The 18,238-nt window shown below is 51.6% G+C and overlaps 1 protein-coding gene across 1 annotated transcript; it reads right to left on the minus strand.

Moving 5' to 3' along the window:
• Positions 1-862: 862 nt before the first annotated feature.
• On the minus strand, positions 863-17,892 carry PKIG (cAMP-dependent protein kinase inhibitor gamma). The gene is made up of 4 exons (XM_053958612.1): positions 17,705-17,892; positions 12,180-12,247; positions 3,034-3,209; positions 863-1,812 (listed from the first exon to the last, which is right to left on the minus strand). The coding sequence occupies exons 3-4, from the start codon at positions 3,182-3,184 to the stop codon at positions 1,733-1,735; spliced, it is 231 nt and encodes a 76-aa protein (XP_053814587.1). The 5' UTR covers positions 3,185-3,209; positions 12,180-12,247; positions 17,705-17,892; the 3' UTR covers positions 863-1,732.
• Between the last annotated feature and the right edge of the window lie 346 nt (positions 17,893-18,238).

An 18,238-nucleotide genomic window follows, 5' to 3' on the forward strand; every position in this document is an offset into this window, starting at 1 on the left:
TTCTGACCAGGGAGAGCTAAGATTAGCCCACATTTGACTGTTGGAGGTCTGTATGGTGCTCAGTTCTTCTGCACTGCCTTTCAGCTCTGTGTGTGTCAGCATGAGCCAAAATTACTGTTCTGTGGTAAGGAGGGCTGCAAATGGGGCTTAAAGACACAGCTGTGCAGTCAGCCAGGTCCAGGAGCTACCTGCTGGTTTGCCCCTGGGCACGGGATGTGGGAGCAGGCTCTTGGCTACTATCCAGGCATGGCTCTGCAATGACACCCAGCCAGTCCAGCCCTTTGCCAAAGCAGCAGCCACAACCACTGCCTGGCTGCCAAATCCTCGTTTCCTGTGGGGGCTGGAGCTGTGGACCCCTCTGTGCTCACCCCATGGCCATCACTTCTCACAGACAATTCTCCCTCTGTCTGGCAGCCATTTCTATGCTGATTTATGGCCTTGTTTGTGGCTGATAAATCTCAAACTTGTAACATTCAGTTCTTCTCCAGGCTGTCAGGGAGATGATTTCTCACCAGTGGAGAGTTTCCCAGGTCAGCTCTGCTCTGTCCCTGTGCTGGTGGTCAGTCCTAGTCAGGCTGCTCCACTGGGATCAGTGAAACACCAGCAATGTTCCTGTAGTTCTGTGCTGCAGAGGGAAAACCCCTCTTCCCACTGGTACCAATCCTGCTGGTTCGTGGGCAGTAAACCTGGGAAAGTGGGGGCAGACTTTTATAATCTGTGCCCAACAACATCTGCCTCCATCCGTGTGCTGCAAACCCATGGGGTTTCACAGACCCACACTCAGGGGACTCATCTTGCACAGCTCCGTGTTTCCCTATGAAACCACCCTGCAGCTGAAGGCAAAACAAAGGAAGAAGAAACATCCAGGCAGAAAAAAACACCTTCAGTACTTGAAGGCTATGTCATTTATTCCAACAGCTTATGTAGTTTTATCAAACCATCTTTAACACAAAATATGTCTCCTTAAAGACAGAAGGGTGTGAGATCCTACCAGAGATCATCTCAGCTAACAGCTTGCAAAGTTAAGCCTGAATGTCAACAGTCAAACCAGCAAAAGGTTTCTCCCCTCCCCTTAATAACATCTTGAAGTGTTAAAACCTGAAGAAAAAGATGCCTGTGGCTGGTGCTGCTGGGTCTCCAGGTGGGGCTCCTCCCCACAGAGCTGTGCTTTGGTCCTTTCCTGATGCTAAGCAGCAGCAGCACAGGTGAGTGGTGTTGACGTGAGGGCAGCGGGACAGGTTGGGTCCTTTCCCCACTGCCCACCCTGACAAGGGGCCATGTGGAAAATCCAGAGGCCAGGTCAAAGATGCAGATGAGGGAGAGGCTTAGAAAAAACCAATAACCTGAATTTCTAATCTATGGAAACAGAATAAATAATAGTCTAAATCTGCAAAGGAGGAAGGTACCTTGGACAGAAAAATCTGGTGTGTCTATTATTACTGAAACAGTTTTTCCCCTAAGAGAAAATTGCAGCTAAGGCATCTCAAGAATGGCTCATATCACTACAACCATGGCAGTGTTGCTCTAAACCATTAGGGATGGGGGCAGAAGTCTTTAGGAGGTGCCAGTCCTTGCAAGTGTCTTGTGTCTCTCTACACAAGCACGGTTCCAGCAGAGGCATTTGACAGACAACTTGCTGTTCCAGGTTGGCTTTTGTCCACAGATGCAACAAATTCTTGTTTAATGCTCACAGCAAGGCCCTCCTCCTGCCCATCCCACACCCTTTCTGCTCTCATGGGGAGGGGCTGCTTTCTTGCCCCTTTGGTCTTGCTCCAGGGTCGCTGTCAGAAGAACTGGCATCTCTTTGGCTTTCTGCAGAAGGGAGGATTGGGAAGAAAGCACAGTTACACGCTGCTGAAGATACAAGCCATCAGTGATTGCTATAGCTGATTTCATCTGGAGAGACAAAAGATTTTTGCCTGAAGATCTATCACTCCCCTCCTGTGACCAGATACTTGGCCCCATCCATGGGAGTGCTCAAGGCCAGGCCAGGTCTAGTGGAAGGTGTCTCTGCCCATGGCAGGTGGTCTTTAAGGTCTCTTCCAAACCAAACCATTTTCTATGATTCTATGATTAAGAGTATTGGGTTCTCCCTCCACATTCCAGGAGTACAAACACCTCCCAACACACCTGGCAATGCTGAGTGCACAAGGTAGGCATGTGCACTCACCCAACTTTCAAGTGCTCCAGAACTGTCTTTCTGACAGCCTGGCAGCTGCCTGAGCTGCTCTGGTAAAGCAGCTCCAATTTGTGCTTACTACGGATGGGTGGATGGACACATGCTGGTATGGTCGTGCTGAAAGAAGTACAGTTGGGGTAATGAATGTATTTTAAAGTGTTTTTATAGTTACAGGTTGTAGGCTAGAGGATTAAGAAAGTAAGGGGGGAAACTGAGTTTCCCTTCTGCAATGCTAGTCTATGTTTTGTTGCTTATTAGTGAAATGAGAGTGGCAGTTTTGGACAGAGGATTCAAGCTCCTCGCAGCCAGCTGGCCAGCAGACACTGAGCAGGGTGATGCTGCTGCCACATTTGGGCTGAAGGGGAGGATTTGGAGATAGCTGCTGGAGTGAAAGTTATTTCTGTTGTTATTTGAAATACTGCAGAACTATTTAAAGGTTGATTTTTTCACAACCAACCAAAATAGAAGAAACAAACCACAGCCTGCCCAATGCATGATTTTTATAAAGCCTAAAGTATAACTGATGTGTAACTTGCTCTGGGAAGGGTCTTGGTCAGTGCATGCCTTGTTTAAGCACCAGTGAGCAAAGGGCCTGGGCTGGGCTGCAGTGCTCCTGTGCCAGGAACTAGGGATCATTCTGCTCACTGCAAGCACCCCTTGACCGGGAGAGTCTCCCACCACATGAGCATGAAGGCACTGACTGAGCAGCTGGGATATTCCTCCTGAGCATCAGCGTGATGCTCCTGGAGACAGCACTGCTCATTTGTGCTGCCATTTGGTGCCTGCCCTCCCAGCCTGTGCCAGGAGCTGCTGTGCCAGCTGCTGCTTACAGGTGTGTGCGTGTGGCAGCTCACCTGCTCCTTCAACGGCGAGGTCACCCATGTCCTCGGTCAGCTTGCGCATGCTGATGGTGGTTGCCTCTCGCTGGATGTCATGGACAGCGTTCCTCCGGCCAGCGCGGTCGCAGGAGATGAAGTCGGTGTAGGTGCTGGACTCTACCTCCATTGCATCTCTATTCACGTGGAAAATGCTGTGGAGAAAACACAGCTGTGAGGCCCAGGATGCTCAGCACGGCTCCCTCCAGGTTAGGTTACTCTGTGGGGTAGCATTACAGCATGAGAGAACAGTCCCTGTTAACTCTGCTCCAGTTCCTCTGACAGCAGGTACTGAAATGTCAGATATCACCTCCCTCATGTGGGGCAATGTGTGGGGAAACCCACCACGCAGGGTGACCCACTGTGCCAGGAGGGCAGGAAGGCAGGAAGGATCCATCCCAGATGCCTGACTTGTTCTGCCTTCCCCCTGCAAAGGCAGACATGGCATTTGTCTCTCCTTTGAGTTTCCAGCCTTCTCCTTTGGGCACACCAGGTCGCTTGCAGCAGCTTTTCCCTGCAGAAAAAGCATTCCAGAGAAAGCCCTGCTTCCTTCTCAAAATGCCACGGGGAGCTTTTGAACACAGGCCAAATTTGGCTCACTGCTTGGGGGATGGGGTGGTGATCCAATCTGAATTTTTAATGGGAAATGATGGATACCCACTGGAAAGTTGGGGGAGCAGGGAGTATTTTATAGGTACCAGACTTGGAGCAGTACTGGCCTCCGCTGGCTGCTGGATGTCACTGAAGAAGCGTTGGGCTGGACTGCTGTGAGATAAACACTTTACCATGTGAAAATCAGCCCTTCTGCGAGACATTGGGATCCCTTCACTCCAGACTTGTGCCAGTGCCAAGTGCACAGCACGAAGAAAGGCCTGGAGTGGCCACTTGTCACATGCAAGCTCTGCTGTGAGCCAGCTCTGAGTGCAGCTGATGAATCCTTAAGTTGCTGGGTTTTCATTTTGGCTGCTGGTTTCCCTTGCCAGCGCTTGCACAGCACACAAAGTGCAGGGACCCGGGGATGGTGCTGTGGGCATCCTGGCTCTTGTGCACAGAGCTGGCAAGCACACACTGCCTCTGCATGGGAAACCTGGAGCTCTCAGTTCCTGCCCCTGTATACCCTGTTTGGCACTTAGCTTGTTTTACTGTGTGGAATCAAGACATTAATTGCTGTCTTATCTGTGCCTCTGATCACTGTAAAATGTGCCTCTAGCCCTGCTGATTGCTGGCAGTGCTTGGAGCAGGCCCCGATTAGAAATGCTCGTGTGCAGTGAAAACAAATTCATGCACATTTAATGCACATTCACTCGCTTTTGTGCCTTGGAGTTAATGACCCACAGAGGAGTTTGCTCAGCTTCCTTTACAAATCCTGCTTGATATTGATTTCCCTGCCAGGGCAATCTGTTGGCAGATTCAGGCACCAGCCTGAACAGGAATCACACTCCTCACTTTAATCCCTGGTGTTATAGAAAGGATATGCAGGTGAAGATGGGATGAAAAAGGTTAGAGTCTCTCTGTTCCTGAGCTGAGTAGGGTGCAGTAAACAAAAACCCACAGAAACCCAGCATGTTTTGGTAGCCCCAGGGACTCCTCTCCTAGAGTGGATGCCAGCTCAGGGAGTGCTGGCTCCAGCTCACTGGTGGGATGTGAGGCTTGGCCCACCCAGATCTTGCAGGAGATCCTGTTTCCCCAAAGCTAACAATTCTTGTGAACACCTCCCTCCTCTACAGACTTGGCATCCATCTAGCTCCTGTTAAATGACCCTGGGAAAAGCTGCATCTTTTGCCCCAGGAAGAGATGCCCCAGATGTTTTTCCTCATCTTCCCTCCTTCTGTCCTGGTGTGGCCTTCCCGGGATAAGGCACCTACTTTGGATGCAGCTCAGTGAGCAAAGTGCCTTTTCCCCAGGACAGGACAAGCATCCAGCATTCCCAGACAAGTTCTTAGAGACTCTGCTGACCTTCTACAGCTGCCAGAGAGAACCCATAAGGACTCGGGAGGCTTCCCTAAAAGTGAGCCAGACAAGCCCGAGTCCATCTCCAAGCAGTGAGGCATTTCCAGAGCTGAAATGCTCCAGAGTCCTGCTACCCTTGTACCAGGGGCAGGACCCCCAGGTTTCCCCGAACTGGGGAACAGGAGCCAGCCCCAGGGATGCAGCATTTTCCCGGTGTCCCTTGATGTAGCTGTCAATGGTAGTGGCAGTGCTGTGCCAATAATTGTATCCCCTCACATGGGAAAAGGATGGGGTCCTGGTGAAAACCAGAAGGCAGCAAGTGTGCAGCTCTGGGTCCCGACTTGGTGGCCGGGAGATGGCGCATGGGATTTATTTATTTCTGAGGCTGGGCGGGCTCCTGCCTTCGGCTCTCCATGCAAAGAGCTGGAGACAGGCAGATTTAGCAGCGAAACTTTCATATTTGAGCAATTCCTCCGGATGTTCAAGGTGGGTGGCTCTCAAAACCCTTGCAGGCAGATCCCTCCCTGCTGGCGGAGAAATTCCAGCCTCTGCCTCCGGGAAGTTGTTGGTCTGAGAGGGTGATGGGAGCAGTTGCCTCGATTGTGATAGGAAAACCTGATTTTTCAAACAGCATTTCCATACTTCGAGGCACAGATCCCACAGTTCTGTGGGTTTTCACTCAGTAAGTGCTTTTAAAATCTTTCAGGAACTGCAAAGGAACTACCTTCCCTTTTCCCTACAAAGTTCAGTGGAACCTGAGACTGTCACTGTGGACAGTCACTCGGGGATGGCAGGGGGTGCAAATGGAGGTGCATCACCTGCTGGCTCCCCACTTTGGTTTTTCATTCTCCCGTGGACAGGAAGATGGGCCTGCTATTGCCAGGTGTTGCAGGATAATCCCATGGCACACATCTACAGCATGCAAGGGTTTCCAGGGCCCTTCACAGAGGTGATTCAGCTTGTCCCCAGAGGGTCCTTTCCTGCCCTCCCTTTCCCCTCTGCTGCTGGTGGTAACATAAACAGTTCCTGTGCCCTCAGCACAGTGTGCCAGCCTGCAGGGATGGGACAGGGAAACTGGGATCTGCTGCCTGTTGCACATCCCTCAAAAGTTTGCTGCTTGGAGGGAGGCTGTGTCCCCTCTGCCATGGGGACGTGGTGATGCCTGTCCTGGGGCAGCTGGCCACAAGTGAAGAAGCCCCTCACAAGCTGCCACTGACACCAGGTATGTCCCCAGAGCTGCCTCTGCTCCTGTGCCTGGTTCTGCCAAGCCTGATGTTTGGTTTGGACTTATTATTCTGTGGTGTCTTGTGAGTAGTCTGTAATAGTTGTAATAGTCTTGGTGGGGACTTGGATTCCTGAATGGTTTTGCTGTTGGATTGCAACTGGGCTTGCTGGCATTTTCCAGGGAAATCACCCAGCAGCTGACAGAGCAGCTGGCTCAGCTCTGGGGGCTGCAGCTAAACCACTCCTAGTCATTCTGGCGCTGAGTTTTGCTTATTTAGAAGGTGGGTGCTAAGAAATTAAGGGGTTAAATGTTTCTTCTGCCTTTTGGTAGAATAAACTGAGGCATTTCTTTTGGCTCAGCTCCATGTCCCATTGGGTTCCACTGACAAGCCTGCATTTAATTCCTGTGTCCCTTTTGCCTCCTTCTCAGCATGGATGTCAGGGACTGCAGCAAACAGTTACTGCAAACAAGGTCAGGGTGGCAGAGAAGTGACCAGGGCACACCTGGCAGGTCACCCTCAGCCCGGGGCTCTGCCCAAGCTCTGCCATCCCAGCAGTGTCCAGGGCTGATCCCTGGGATCGGGTGGATGCTGCAGTCACACCCAGCCCTGACTCCAGTTTCAAGGAAACCCTTCACACGGTACTGCATCTCTCCCTTGTCTAAGTTCAACCTCTTGTGGCTAGGAAAGGCTGCTTTTGGTGCTGGTGCTGGCTATCAGCAGGCTGGGCTGAACTCAGACATTTCCCCCCTGCCAGCTTTGTGCCTCCTGCTCTGCCCCTTCACCTCTCGCCTTTCTCAGCATTCCCACCTTGTTCTCTGCACAATCCGTGAGCCATGAGGCAGCTTAGGCCCCTGCTGGGACATCCTTGTCCCTTTGGGCAGCCAGCACAGCCCTGCCCTCCGTGCTGTCCCTGGGACACCTGAGGCAGGGAGCTCTGTCCCTGAGCCCTCTCTGTGCCTGCTGCAGGCAGTTCCCAGCTTCAGGAGCCCTGGCACAGTCCCGTTCCGAGATGCTGCAGCCCAGCTTTGGCCTCGTGCTGTCCATTGCCAGTGGCAGCTGGGAGCAAGAGCTGCAGGTTTTGGTTGGAGATGGCTCCCTCATCCCACAGCCCAGCCCAGGACACACTCTCCCTCCTGCTTGGTGGATTTATCACTCTCCAAGCTTCTGGAATTTTAAAGCTTTGAAGCTGAACAAAACCTTGCCGAGTTTCTGGGGTGAAATTCCAAAGTTCTGCTTGGGAACAGGGATCTGACCCCTTTTTCTGCTCAAGCATCACATCCCACCACCAAAGCATGAAGTGGTGCAGTTGCCTTGGAGCTCTGCACATTGTGCAGTGCCCCTTGCCCTTTCATTCCAGGGCACAGGGACTATTATTAGACCTCTCCTGCTGGGGCTGGATCCATAACAACAGCAAAACATACTCAAGAGCCCTGCTGGGCTTTTAAAATATTTACAGTGTAGGATGGTTTACTAAAGAGGGGGGCCTGGTAGAGCACAAAGACGGAAGCACCGGGATTTCTGTGCTCCCTGTGGGTTTGCTGTAAGGTTTCCTGCTGGGAGAGTCGCATCCAGCGAGGAGAAAAAAATATCCCATAGGGCTGAAGCCAGCACTTGAGGTCAGGGGGTTTCCACCAACTGTCTGACAATATCCAGCTGGAATTTCAGCAAATTTTCCACTGAGTCTTGTCTGGGAACATGTGAGGGGCTGTACATCAAAGAGGAAGGGCTCTGTAATGATGTTATTGGGGTATTTTGTGACTCTGCTCTAAAGGCCTTGTTATGTCTCATGATCCCCATGCACTAGAGCTCAGATCCATGGCCAGGAACTGAGCTGAAGATGCAGCTGAGGATGAAGATGCTCCTGTTGGGAGCCCAGTCTGGCTGCAACAAGCTGTGTAAGGCTGGTGACAGGGTCTGCACCAGACACAGAGCTCCCCTGCTTTCCCGTTGGCTCTGTGTTCTCCACAGTGTGGTGGTGATGGGTGTCACTGGCCAGAGCTGGTGTGCTCCAAACTGCTGAGCTCTGAGTTTCCTGGTTTGGTGAGAAAACAGGCAGGAGCAGGGCAGCAGCCTGACCTCCTAGCAGGGCACATGTGTCCATCTCCTGTGCTGAGCAGCTTCTGTCCAGGCAAGAACAGCACAGAAAAGCCTCACCAGACGTGAGTGATGAAGAGACATCGAGTTGGGTCCAGCACATCTGTATTTATGGAAGGTTTTTGCTGTGGGATTCCTTGTAATAACTCTGCGCCCTCAGGCTCTTACGCTAAATATGATAAATTCAGCCAGGACAGACATCACAGCTGCTCCAGCCACTGCAATGGTTTTGCAGGAACAGAGCTTCCAGCATTCTCTAGGACTTGCTGGAAAATTTTAATTCCTTCAGGAGGAGAGCAGATACAGCTGAGGTTCAGTGTCCACAAATAGATCCCTTTTCATGTGGCCTGGTTTTACAGTATAAAGATCATTTAATGCCTGTAGAATTGATAATCAATTGCTAAGCCCCGTGTTTAAGATTAGGCTTAGACTGACTCCTCTATGACTTCACAAACTTTGTATTTAGCTCTGCCAAGCTCCCCAAACTCCTTCCCCTCCCTCCTGGCCTTCAGCACATCTCCACAGCCCCCCACTGCAGAGTCCTCACTGTCCCAAGGCACCTCCTGCTGTCCCACATCCTCACAGCCACTGCCAGCTTCCCGCTGACATAAGAAATGGTCCAGCCAGATTTCAGAATCACAGCTGACCCCTGGCATGGGGCAGGGCGAGTCCTTGTGTGCTCTGCTCTGATCCCGAGGGCAGAGGGGAGCTTCAGGGAGGTAGGAGGGCAATGCTCAGCCCCAGTGGCCTCCTGTTAGCATCAGGATGTGTGAGTGATGGTGGGAGAGAGCTGCCTGTCTGTCCGTCCATCCATCCATCCATCCATCCATCCATCCATCCATCCATCCATCCACCCACCAGGAAGGCACCCCAGTGCCCAGCTCTGGCCATGCAGTGCTGCCAGCCTGCATCCCCATGCCTGCAGCAGGCAGCATCCCTCTGTCAGTCCCCCTAAGGCACGGGTGCTGAGAATCTGTTCCAAAAATCCTCCACCATGGGAAGAATTACTGTTTGATGGAGCCCCTCTGCTCCTCCCTCCCCTTACTACCGAGCCTTGATGCAGCTTAAGCCTCTTCTGCAGTTTCTAGCTAAGTTGATTAATGGAAATAATTGGTCTCTTTGTGCATCTGGAGACAGTTGCCGTGACAGCAGTTGTATTTTTGTTTTGTTCCCAGGTCGAGCTTGTTTTTCCCATCTCTCAGCTTCAAGGTGCTAATGAATCTGGGCACTCTGGTTTACCTCCCTCCAAAAGACACACATGCCTCTGAGAGATGGGTGACAGTGGGGACAAGGCATGCTGAACCCCTGCAGGCCTTTAGGACATGGCAGGCTGGCACCTTTCTCCCTGCCCATTTTCACCCCCTCAAGGCAGGCTTGTACTGGATGGACACAGTGCTGTGGCTTTGGCATGGCAGAGAGAAGAGAGCCAAATCCCACATGCTCACCCAGAGCAGCCACGAGCACCCACAGGATCCTCTGGCCCCTGCAGGGACCCTCTCAAAGCTCTAAGGAGTCTGGGGCTTTGAATCCTCTGCATTACTTTTATTTTCTCACAATTTCTTACTTATTTGCCTTTATGTGTCAACGTATTTTTACACAAACAGTTGTGTGGAAGATCTGCTCGTGCCTGAAGCTGCAAAGCAGACAAACCACAGACCAGTGGCCCTTCAGCTGCAGAAGTGCCACAGCTGCTGTGGCAGGCAGGTCCCATGTATCCTCCCCCCTTGTGATTTGCAGTCACCCTATCACACCCAGGCCATGGGGTGAATTCCTGTGCAATGGGGATCCCCTTCAGGCTTGGCTTCCCTGCCTTCCTCCAGACTGTTCATGAAGAAAAGTCCCAACTGGATTCCACCTCAAAGGCTGGAGAATCCCCAGCAGTCCCACAGCTCAGAAGAGCTGATCACGCTGAGCCACCGACCTCTGAGTGAACATCACCTTCTAAAATCCTGGCCCAGGGATGCTCCAGCCCAGCACAAGCTCCCCAATACCTTGGAGGCTTCCCTGGGTAAGGAGAAGTCAAACAAGTGCTGAGGAGATGCAGCTGGGGCTATTTTCTAGCACAGCTGCCCTTGTCACAAAAAGAGGAAAGCAAAGCCACAGCAACCTTTGAGGGTGTTGCTCTGTTTCTGGGTTGAGGGAGATCTCTCTACAGGACAGAGCTAAGCAAAGATGAGTCCTTATTTTTCTGCCTAAAATGAAGCATAGCTATGTAGTCCAGCTCTTCTTTGTGAGGAGCTGAGCTCTGCTGCTGTGGGAGAGCAGGGCTTGCATGACTGGGGAGGGGAGCTGAGCTTGGAAGGGGAGTTGTGAGGGCTGTAACTGGGCAGGTTTGGCTGCTGCTGCTTGGAGAAGCTCTGCTCAGCACAGGGTGCCTGAAGCTGAGCCACCTGCCTTGGCTCTGCCTTGGTGAGGCTTGCACAATCCCACAGGAATTTGCATCCAGCATCCAAAGAGTCCTCCTGACTCAGAGCAGTGTAAGGGGCTGAGAGAAAGGCTGTGAAGCCTCCTGGGGTGCGAGCCCTGGCAGCTCCCAGGTGCCTAAAAATAACCAGGGCACCTCTTAAGAGTGTCAGTGCAGAATGAAGCTGATTAGCAAAACCAGGCTTAGCTCTGCTCCCTGGAGTTGGCTGTCCTGTGTGTCTGCTCCACAGAAAAGAAAGCCACTGCTGGGACCCTCCCCTGGGACAGGGCAGTGCTGGCTGTGAAAGGGGGATGGGGGAGATCTGTCTTTGGTGGCTGGGATGGTGCTATTGGTGTTTGCCATACAGCAAAAAAGTGTTGGGGTTTAGGACGGGCTGGCAGTGAGGGGTGGCTGAGGCTCCAGGTGGTTCCATGGCCAATGGAATCAGGAGCCCCTCTGGCTGTGCTGCCCCGCTGGGACCCCTGTCTGGGCAGGGAAGCTCTGCAGGCCTGCACACCTCCTTTGCTGAAGATTTCTGTGACAAATGCAACGTTTCCTGTAGCTGTGCCAGGTGACAGCAGCTCCTGATCCTTCCTGCAGGCAGGGTAAATCTTTCTGCCTGAGTCCCCAGGGATGTGACATCCTAACCTGAGCTGTAGTCTCAGGAAAGGGAAAGCTCCCAATAAAATCAATTGCCAAGTATTTCATGGGCTGCTGAAGTGCAGCACAGCAGGACACACCTATGTCCTTCCCTACCACACGTAGGGAAGGTGCTGGGTGCAAGAAATGAACTGCTCTGAGACACCTGCAGGAGGAGGGATGTCTGTGTGCACTGAAGAGTCCTGAGATCCTGCACTGCAGAGCTCACCCAAAACAGCCCTGGGAGCTCTGTGCAAGGGCCAGCACAGCACAGGACAAGGGAGAGCAGTGATCTGGGGACAGAGGGGATGCTCTGAGTGCAGGAGTCACAGGTGAAACCACAGAGAGGACTTGCCATCTTGCATAGGAGCTGTGAAAGGTTAAGCTTTGGGGGCTCCCCGGATCTTGCTGGGCTGACTCCACATGCAGAACAGAACTCACATCCTTGTGGACAGGCAAACAACATTCCCCTGCAAAGCATGTGGGCAGCCTTTAGCAGGATTTGCACAGCACATCCCCATCGCTGGCAGGGAGAGGCCAGGGAGCACAACTGGCACTGGGGCTGCTTGGGGTCAGAGCTGCAGCGTGCCTTGGTGCAAGGACATGGCTGTGAGGTGTGGATAATACAGCAGGAAAGTCATTATGGCAGAATTGTTGGTATTTTTTTCCTCTTAGTAGCTTTCTAACATATAGTAATTCAGAATACAGAGAGAGGTCAAGTGACTCAATGCTACAGGAAGGAAAAAACCAATTTCTGTTTGCAATATTTCCCTGTGGATAAAAGCTTTATGAGCCATAGTGTGAGTCCCTACCTGATCTAGAGGACTTTCCTTCTGGACATGACTTCAAACACGCTTCATGCACAGCAGGACAACAGCTTCTGGGAAAGAAGAAGAAAAAAAAAAGTAAGAAAACATTATCTGTGCTTGTTTTGGGAAGCATAAAACTCAGCTGCTCTTCCCACTCTCTGTGACCAGGATAGCAGAGGGGCGGCAGGGTTCTGCCCAGCAGACTCAGATGGAGCCTGGCTTGGTGGACACACCAGGCCAGGGGCTGTGGGATGTTGTGTTCATATGGCACCTCCTCAGGAGGGTTTGTGCTAATAGACTTGGACTGTTGTGTTAAAGCACATGGAAAGTCCAGCACAAAGAAGTCCTCTTTGGTTTTGCTTCTTTCTTTGCCCTCCCACAGGTGCTGGGAGCACTGAGGCAGCTCATGTCCTGACCTGCACTGCAGGGACCAGCAGCTGCCTCCAGACTATAAATGAATATTGGTTTGCAGCTCTGCTGCCCTTTAAAGAAGGGAAACTCCCATATCAGCTTCTCTGAGGTGAAAGGGGAAGTTTAATCTGGTTCTGGTCACTTTGCTGGGTCCGTGTCCAGCTCTTTGGTTATCTGCTGTTTCTGCACAGCTGAGCCTCCTCCTGCTGTCCCCAGGCCCTGCTCAAAGACATTTCCTCTGTGGCCTCAACATCTGTGGGTGCTTTGCAATCCCCTGACCTGCAGAGCTCAGCCAACAGGACACTTGCTTATTTTAGCAGCTGTTTCAGCTTTCCGACTATTTTGGAACAACATGGACTGTGTTTTTCCCTTTGTCCCAGGGACAAATGTTAGCAGAACAGAAATCAAGAGATGAGCCACTTAACCATATAAGCAGTAGCTCATCCAGCAATTCATCTGTCTGGTCCATCTGGGCTGAATACCACTCTAACTGGAACTATTTCCCATCATTTTCCAAACTGGGACAAATCTACAGTGTTTCTCTTTATTTTTTTGACCCACTTTCAAAACTTTGTAGTTGGAGCTGACTACTTGCTGGCTCTGGCCCTGCTTCAAGGACAGGGCACTTGCTGCTTTTATGTGTCAGTTTGCCCATCTGTTAAATGGAGCTATTAATACTCCCTCCCCCTGTTAGATGCTTCAAATATTTTAAAGCACTTTCAGCTCTGCAGATGACAGGCTTGCAGAAGTGGAAAATGCTAATTATGATCATGACAGGAGCTAAACAAAGACACAATGATTTAACAATAAACTTTTGTTAGTCTTAACCCCATTTATAGCAAAGTGCTTACTGGAAACACTGGACCGGAAAAGAAACAGTATTCCCACAACTCTGGGAATATGCATTGCCCTTTTCGGGCACCAAACAAGCAAACAAAAGCAGGAAGGAAGAAACATAGCTTTGGAAATCCACAAGTCTTTATTTTCCTCCTTTGCCTTCCTGCCCTGGCTTGTGTGTTATGCTGCCCAAACAGTTAAACCTCCAGCACTTCAGCAGTGTTGCAAAATATCTCAAAACATGTGAACTTCTGCCAAGAGAGGCTTAAAGTAAACTGGAGCAATGATGCTCTGAAGTAGAAGTTATCACTGAGCAGCGCTGTTCGTGATGGGACATGATGGGAAACCCCCATTTTCTCTCTCAAAAACCAGCTGATTTTGGAGACAAAAACTCTTTAGCAGCTGGTATTGGCTTTCCAACCCTGTAGGCCTGGCTCTACCTAGATGTTCCTCCCCACAGCCCTTGCTTGGGCATCTGGAGTCTGCAGATTTGAAACTGAGCCTCTTGCTCCATCCCCAAAGGCTCATCCTCTTCTGGCTCACCTGGTCCTCCTGCTCCCAGGGTGATGGGCAGAGCTCCAGAGGCCCTCAGCACAAAGGCCAGGCTGTTTGGAACTTTAATGGTGGCACATGGATTGGCTACAGTGAATTGTTAAAGAACACTTTGTTTTGTAGTTTAGTCCTGGAACACATCAAGGTACCATGGATTATTTTCAGAACCTAGTGAAAATGTTCACTGGCTAGATAGCATTCATATAACCCATTAGAAATTAATTACAAGGGCATCAGCATAGACTTATAGAATAATTTAGATTGAAAAATATATTTAAAGTCCACTGCTAAGGCATGTCCCTAAGTGCCACATCCACACATCTTTTTAATATCTCCCGGGATAGTGACTCCACTGCTTCCCTGGGCAGCCTGTTTCAGTGTTTGACAACCCTTTTGGTGAAGAAATTTTTCCTAATATTCAACCTAAACCATCCCTGGTGTAACTTAAGACTGTTTTCTCTTGTCCTATTCAATGTGCACGATTGCACATGTTTGAGGTTCAGATTCCCTCCGTGGTGATCAGCTGTTGCCCAAAATGAGCAAACCCATGAAACAACCTTAGTTCTCTCAGCACTGCTTCAAAATGAATGCATGGTCAATAGAACACACCCCAGAATGTTTTTTTGGCAGAATTCAAGACTATTCTACACAACAGCTGTTGTGGTGCTGCTTTGATCCAGAGAGGAAATCCTTCCTGGTTGCAAGCAAGGTGACAGCAGCTGAGAGAAGGTTGTTCTTGTGTCTCCTGGCTGCTGGGTAAACAACAGGCTGCATGCATGGCTGAGCAGGGCAGCAGCCTGGTCCTCCCAGAGCCTCATTTAGTGCCCTGTCTCCAGCAGCAGCTGGCATCCTCGGCTTCAGAGTACCAGAAAACCTTTAATTGTACTGGCATGCTTTTCCTAAGTCACTAATGACTCTGAACCAGGAGGTGTTACAATCCTTACAATGCAATATCCCCTTAATCATAGCCAGGATTGTTTTGTTACCGAGATAACTACCTGATATCCATTAAAATGCCTTCGGAGCACTTTGCTCCACCGGTATCTCATGGCAATGAGCACCACAGATTAATTACACTTTGTGGGAACAGTAACTCCAGTAAAGTTGGTGACGCTCTGGTGGGGATATGTTTGGCTTATTACATCACTGCAAATATCAACAGAATTTCGGTGCCGCTGGGGAGTTCCCCAGCAGGGTTTGTTACCGGCAATGTGCCTGCATGGAGGAGCTGTGCAAAGAGCACCTGGCCTCTCTGGGCTCTCCTGGGAGGGGAAGTGCTGGGGAACTCGCTGTGGAAACCAGGAATGAGTGGTGTAAAGTACATATTCCCTTAGGGTCGAAGAGAGTGAGAGTTTTGAAGTGGGGCCCAGGGCAATTCATAGTCCAACTGCTGCTCTTCCTGCTTGTGCTGCAGGTTCCAGGCAAGGTCTGGAGTGAACTCAACCTCTCTAACTGCCACCATGAGGAGCCTGGGACAAGGCCCACGAACACATGAACCTTCCCTTCTCCCCGGCTGGTGCTGGCTGCTGGCAAGCCTGGGGAGCAGTTTCCCTTATGACTTGTCTTTTTCTAGTCGCGAGCAGAAGACAACTAAAAACAGTGGGCTTTTTCCCCTCTCATCCTCTCTGAAATGGGTATTGTGATGGAAAACTTATTTTCCAGTTCAATCCATATAAACAGCTTTGGTGACATTAAAGAAACCCCTAAGGGTGTGGAGAAACAATTGGAATGTGAAAATGGGAGCGATCAGAACAGGGTGACACAGGCAAACAAAAAGCCAGGTTGAAGCTTCTGCTGTTCCTTATGGCTTTGTAGATTCACCCCCCATTCTGCCACAGACCTGTGTGAGCCCAGGGAAATGATCTGCTTTGTGTGAGGCCCATGTAAAACAGGAATGATGCTGGTGCTTGGGTGCCCAGACAGGCTGGAGGCATTAATGCACAGTAGTGCGCTGCAGGAACTGGATCTGAAATGTGGGAGATCAGGAAATGTTAGCAGCTTGGAAAACGTCTTCCATAGTTATTTTGGGTGGCAAGGTTGTGTGCCTGTGGGTATTCCTCTGAGTGGGATAAAAAGTACATTGATTTTTCTTTGGAATGAGAGGAAAAAGCAAGATTCCCCATTCTAGCTCATCATGAGCCTGTACACCCCTCAGAATCAGCCTTGGTGCAGAAATGAACATTCCTGGGTTTCATCTCTTCGTGACCAAGCTGCCTGTGTACTGTAGCTAATGGTCTCCAGTTCTCTGAAGCATCTGAGTCTACACTCTGTGGAAAGTGTCCCCCAAAACAATGGCATGGGATGCTCACATCCCTGTGGAAGTCTGTCTGAAGGACTCAATGCTTTGTTCTGTGCCCAAGGTACATTAAGCTCTATTGGTATATCCATGTTTATAAACGGCTATTTAACCTACATCTGCATTAAACAAATAAAGCCATTGAGGATCTCTTCATGGATCCTTCTTTCTTAAACACCATCACTCACAAGAGCTGAAAGGTGGCAAGTTCTTAGCTGGGTGGCCACACATTAGCAGGGTGGCTCTTTCCAGCCAAGAGTCTCTGAAGCCAAGAACTGCCCCACACCAACCAAGCCAGGCACGCCGAGCAAACAGCCCAGAGCTCGAGGAGCTGTCACCATCGGAGAGTCTCAGCCACCCAATCAAGCCATACCCACTCCAGAAATGTCCCTTCACCCTCGCACTGCAGCAGCATCCCCGCTGCGGCTGCCCCGTGCTCACTGACCCCAGCTTGTCCTCCTCCCGGTTTGAGTCACAGCACAGCCACCCAGGGCATTGCCTCTGGGTTCACAGCTATACTTGGCTCTTGATCTGCAGAACCAGTTACCCCTTCCAAGCAAAGGGAAATTTCCCAAACACGCCTTTGGGGCCAAGGCATTACATGCATGTGAAAGCTCCCCACCATGGCTCGCTACCAGCTGCTTAGGGGAATCCAGAGAGAGGAAAGACACACAGCTTGGAGGTGGAGGAATTTGCAAAGCCTCCTGAGAATACCACCACACAGCAGTTCTTTTTTTATCCCAAGTCTCTGCCTTTTCAAACATTTGCTTGGAAAGCCGGATGCCAGCAAGTCTCCGAGCCTGCTCCTGCTGCCACGTCCGAAAGCTCTGCTCGTGCCCGCAGTTGCGAGGGGAGTCCCGGGCAGCCCCACGGCTCCTGACATCCCGAGGGATGGATTCCCAGCGCGGCTCCGCGCTGCCGGACCGCCGGGTGCCTGTCCCATTCCCGTGCGAGCACAGAGCAGCCCCCCGTGCTGGAAGGGATTCCCTCCGGCAAACCGCTCAGAATAAACGGACACATATTGGAAATGAGGCCAGAAATCCCCACGGGGGTCACTGATCCACGGTGCTCTGTGATTTCTATCCTCTGAGTCTGTTCTCCCTGCTAGCCCTTCGCGGCGAGCGCTGAACCGCGTTATTTCCCGAGCGAAACAGCAGCCGCCTCCCTGCCATCAGCCTGCGAGCGGCTTCTCCCTCCCAACAGCAGAAAAACCGGGATGCAGCTCTGCTTTTTGAGCCCACGGTTTGCCGGCAGCAAACCCCTCGCTGTTCGCAGTCGGGTGGGTAAAAGTTGTCCGTATCTCCGAACAAATCCCGCTCGCGGGGCGGCCGTGGGCAGGAGAAGAGCTCCTGGCTGCACTCCCGGGCAGGTGTCCTTGTCACCCACCGCCCCAGCCCCTCGCCCCCGGCGCAGCGAGCACAGCCCTACTTACAGCCCCGGCTCCCGCCGCTTCCCAGCTCCCGAGCCCCGCGGTCCCGGCGCCGAGGAAGGGATCGCGGCTGGATTCCACCCTCCTGCCGTCTCTGCCCGCTGTGGCGAGCAGCCAAGCCGGCCAGGAGCCTCGCAGCCAGTTCCAGACTTGCAGTTTCCTTCTACTGGGAGCTGCTAAATGAAGTTGCACTTGTGGGGCCAAGGGGCGTGTTCTCCTCCCCTCGAGTCAGTCCCTGCCTGCTGTAATCCAATGCTCTGCCCGATGATGTCAAGCAGCTCCCGCTCGGCTCCTACCTTACAGTCGGCAGGAGGGATCCGTTTCCTTTTCACAGCGATCTTTGTTTAGCTTCGGCTTGTAACCCCATCCCCCGGCAGCTGCATGTGCCCGAGCATCCTCCCTTCGATGCTCAGCGCTGGGGCTTCTGCTGCCGGGCGCTCCCTCCTGCCTGCTGCTCCCCCAGGTTCCCCACCTGCATCCCACCCTTTATCCTCTCCACCAGGGCCTGGCCAGAGACACCATCACACCCCGTGCAGC

The sequence above is a fragment of the Vidua chalybeata genome, chromosome 17 (genome assembly GCF_026979565.1).
Source record: "Vidua chalybeata isolate OUT-0048 chromosome 17, bVidCha1 merged haplotype, whole genome shotgun sequence".
Classification (NCBI taxonomy): Eukaryota; Metazoa; Chordata; class Aves; order Passeriformes; family Viduidae; genus Vidua; species Vidua chalybeata.

Bases quoted from the DNA above. Each gene is read 5' to 3' on its own strand.
- PKIG (XM_053958612.1), bottom strand. From the start codon at position 3,184: ATGGAGGTAGAGTCCAGCACCTACACCGACTTCATCTCCTGCGACCGC. The intron at 1,813-3,033 runs GTGAGCTGCCAC...TCCCTTCTGCAG, and splicing joins CCTCGCCGTTGAAGGAGCAG to AAAGCCAAAGAGATGCCAGT.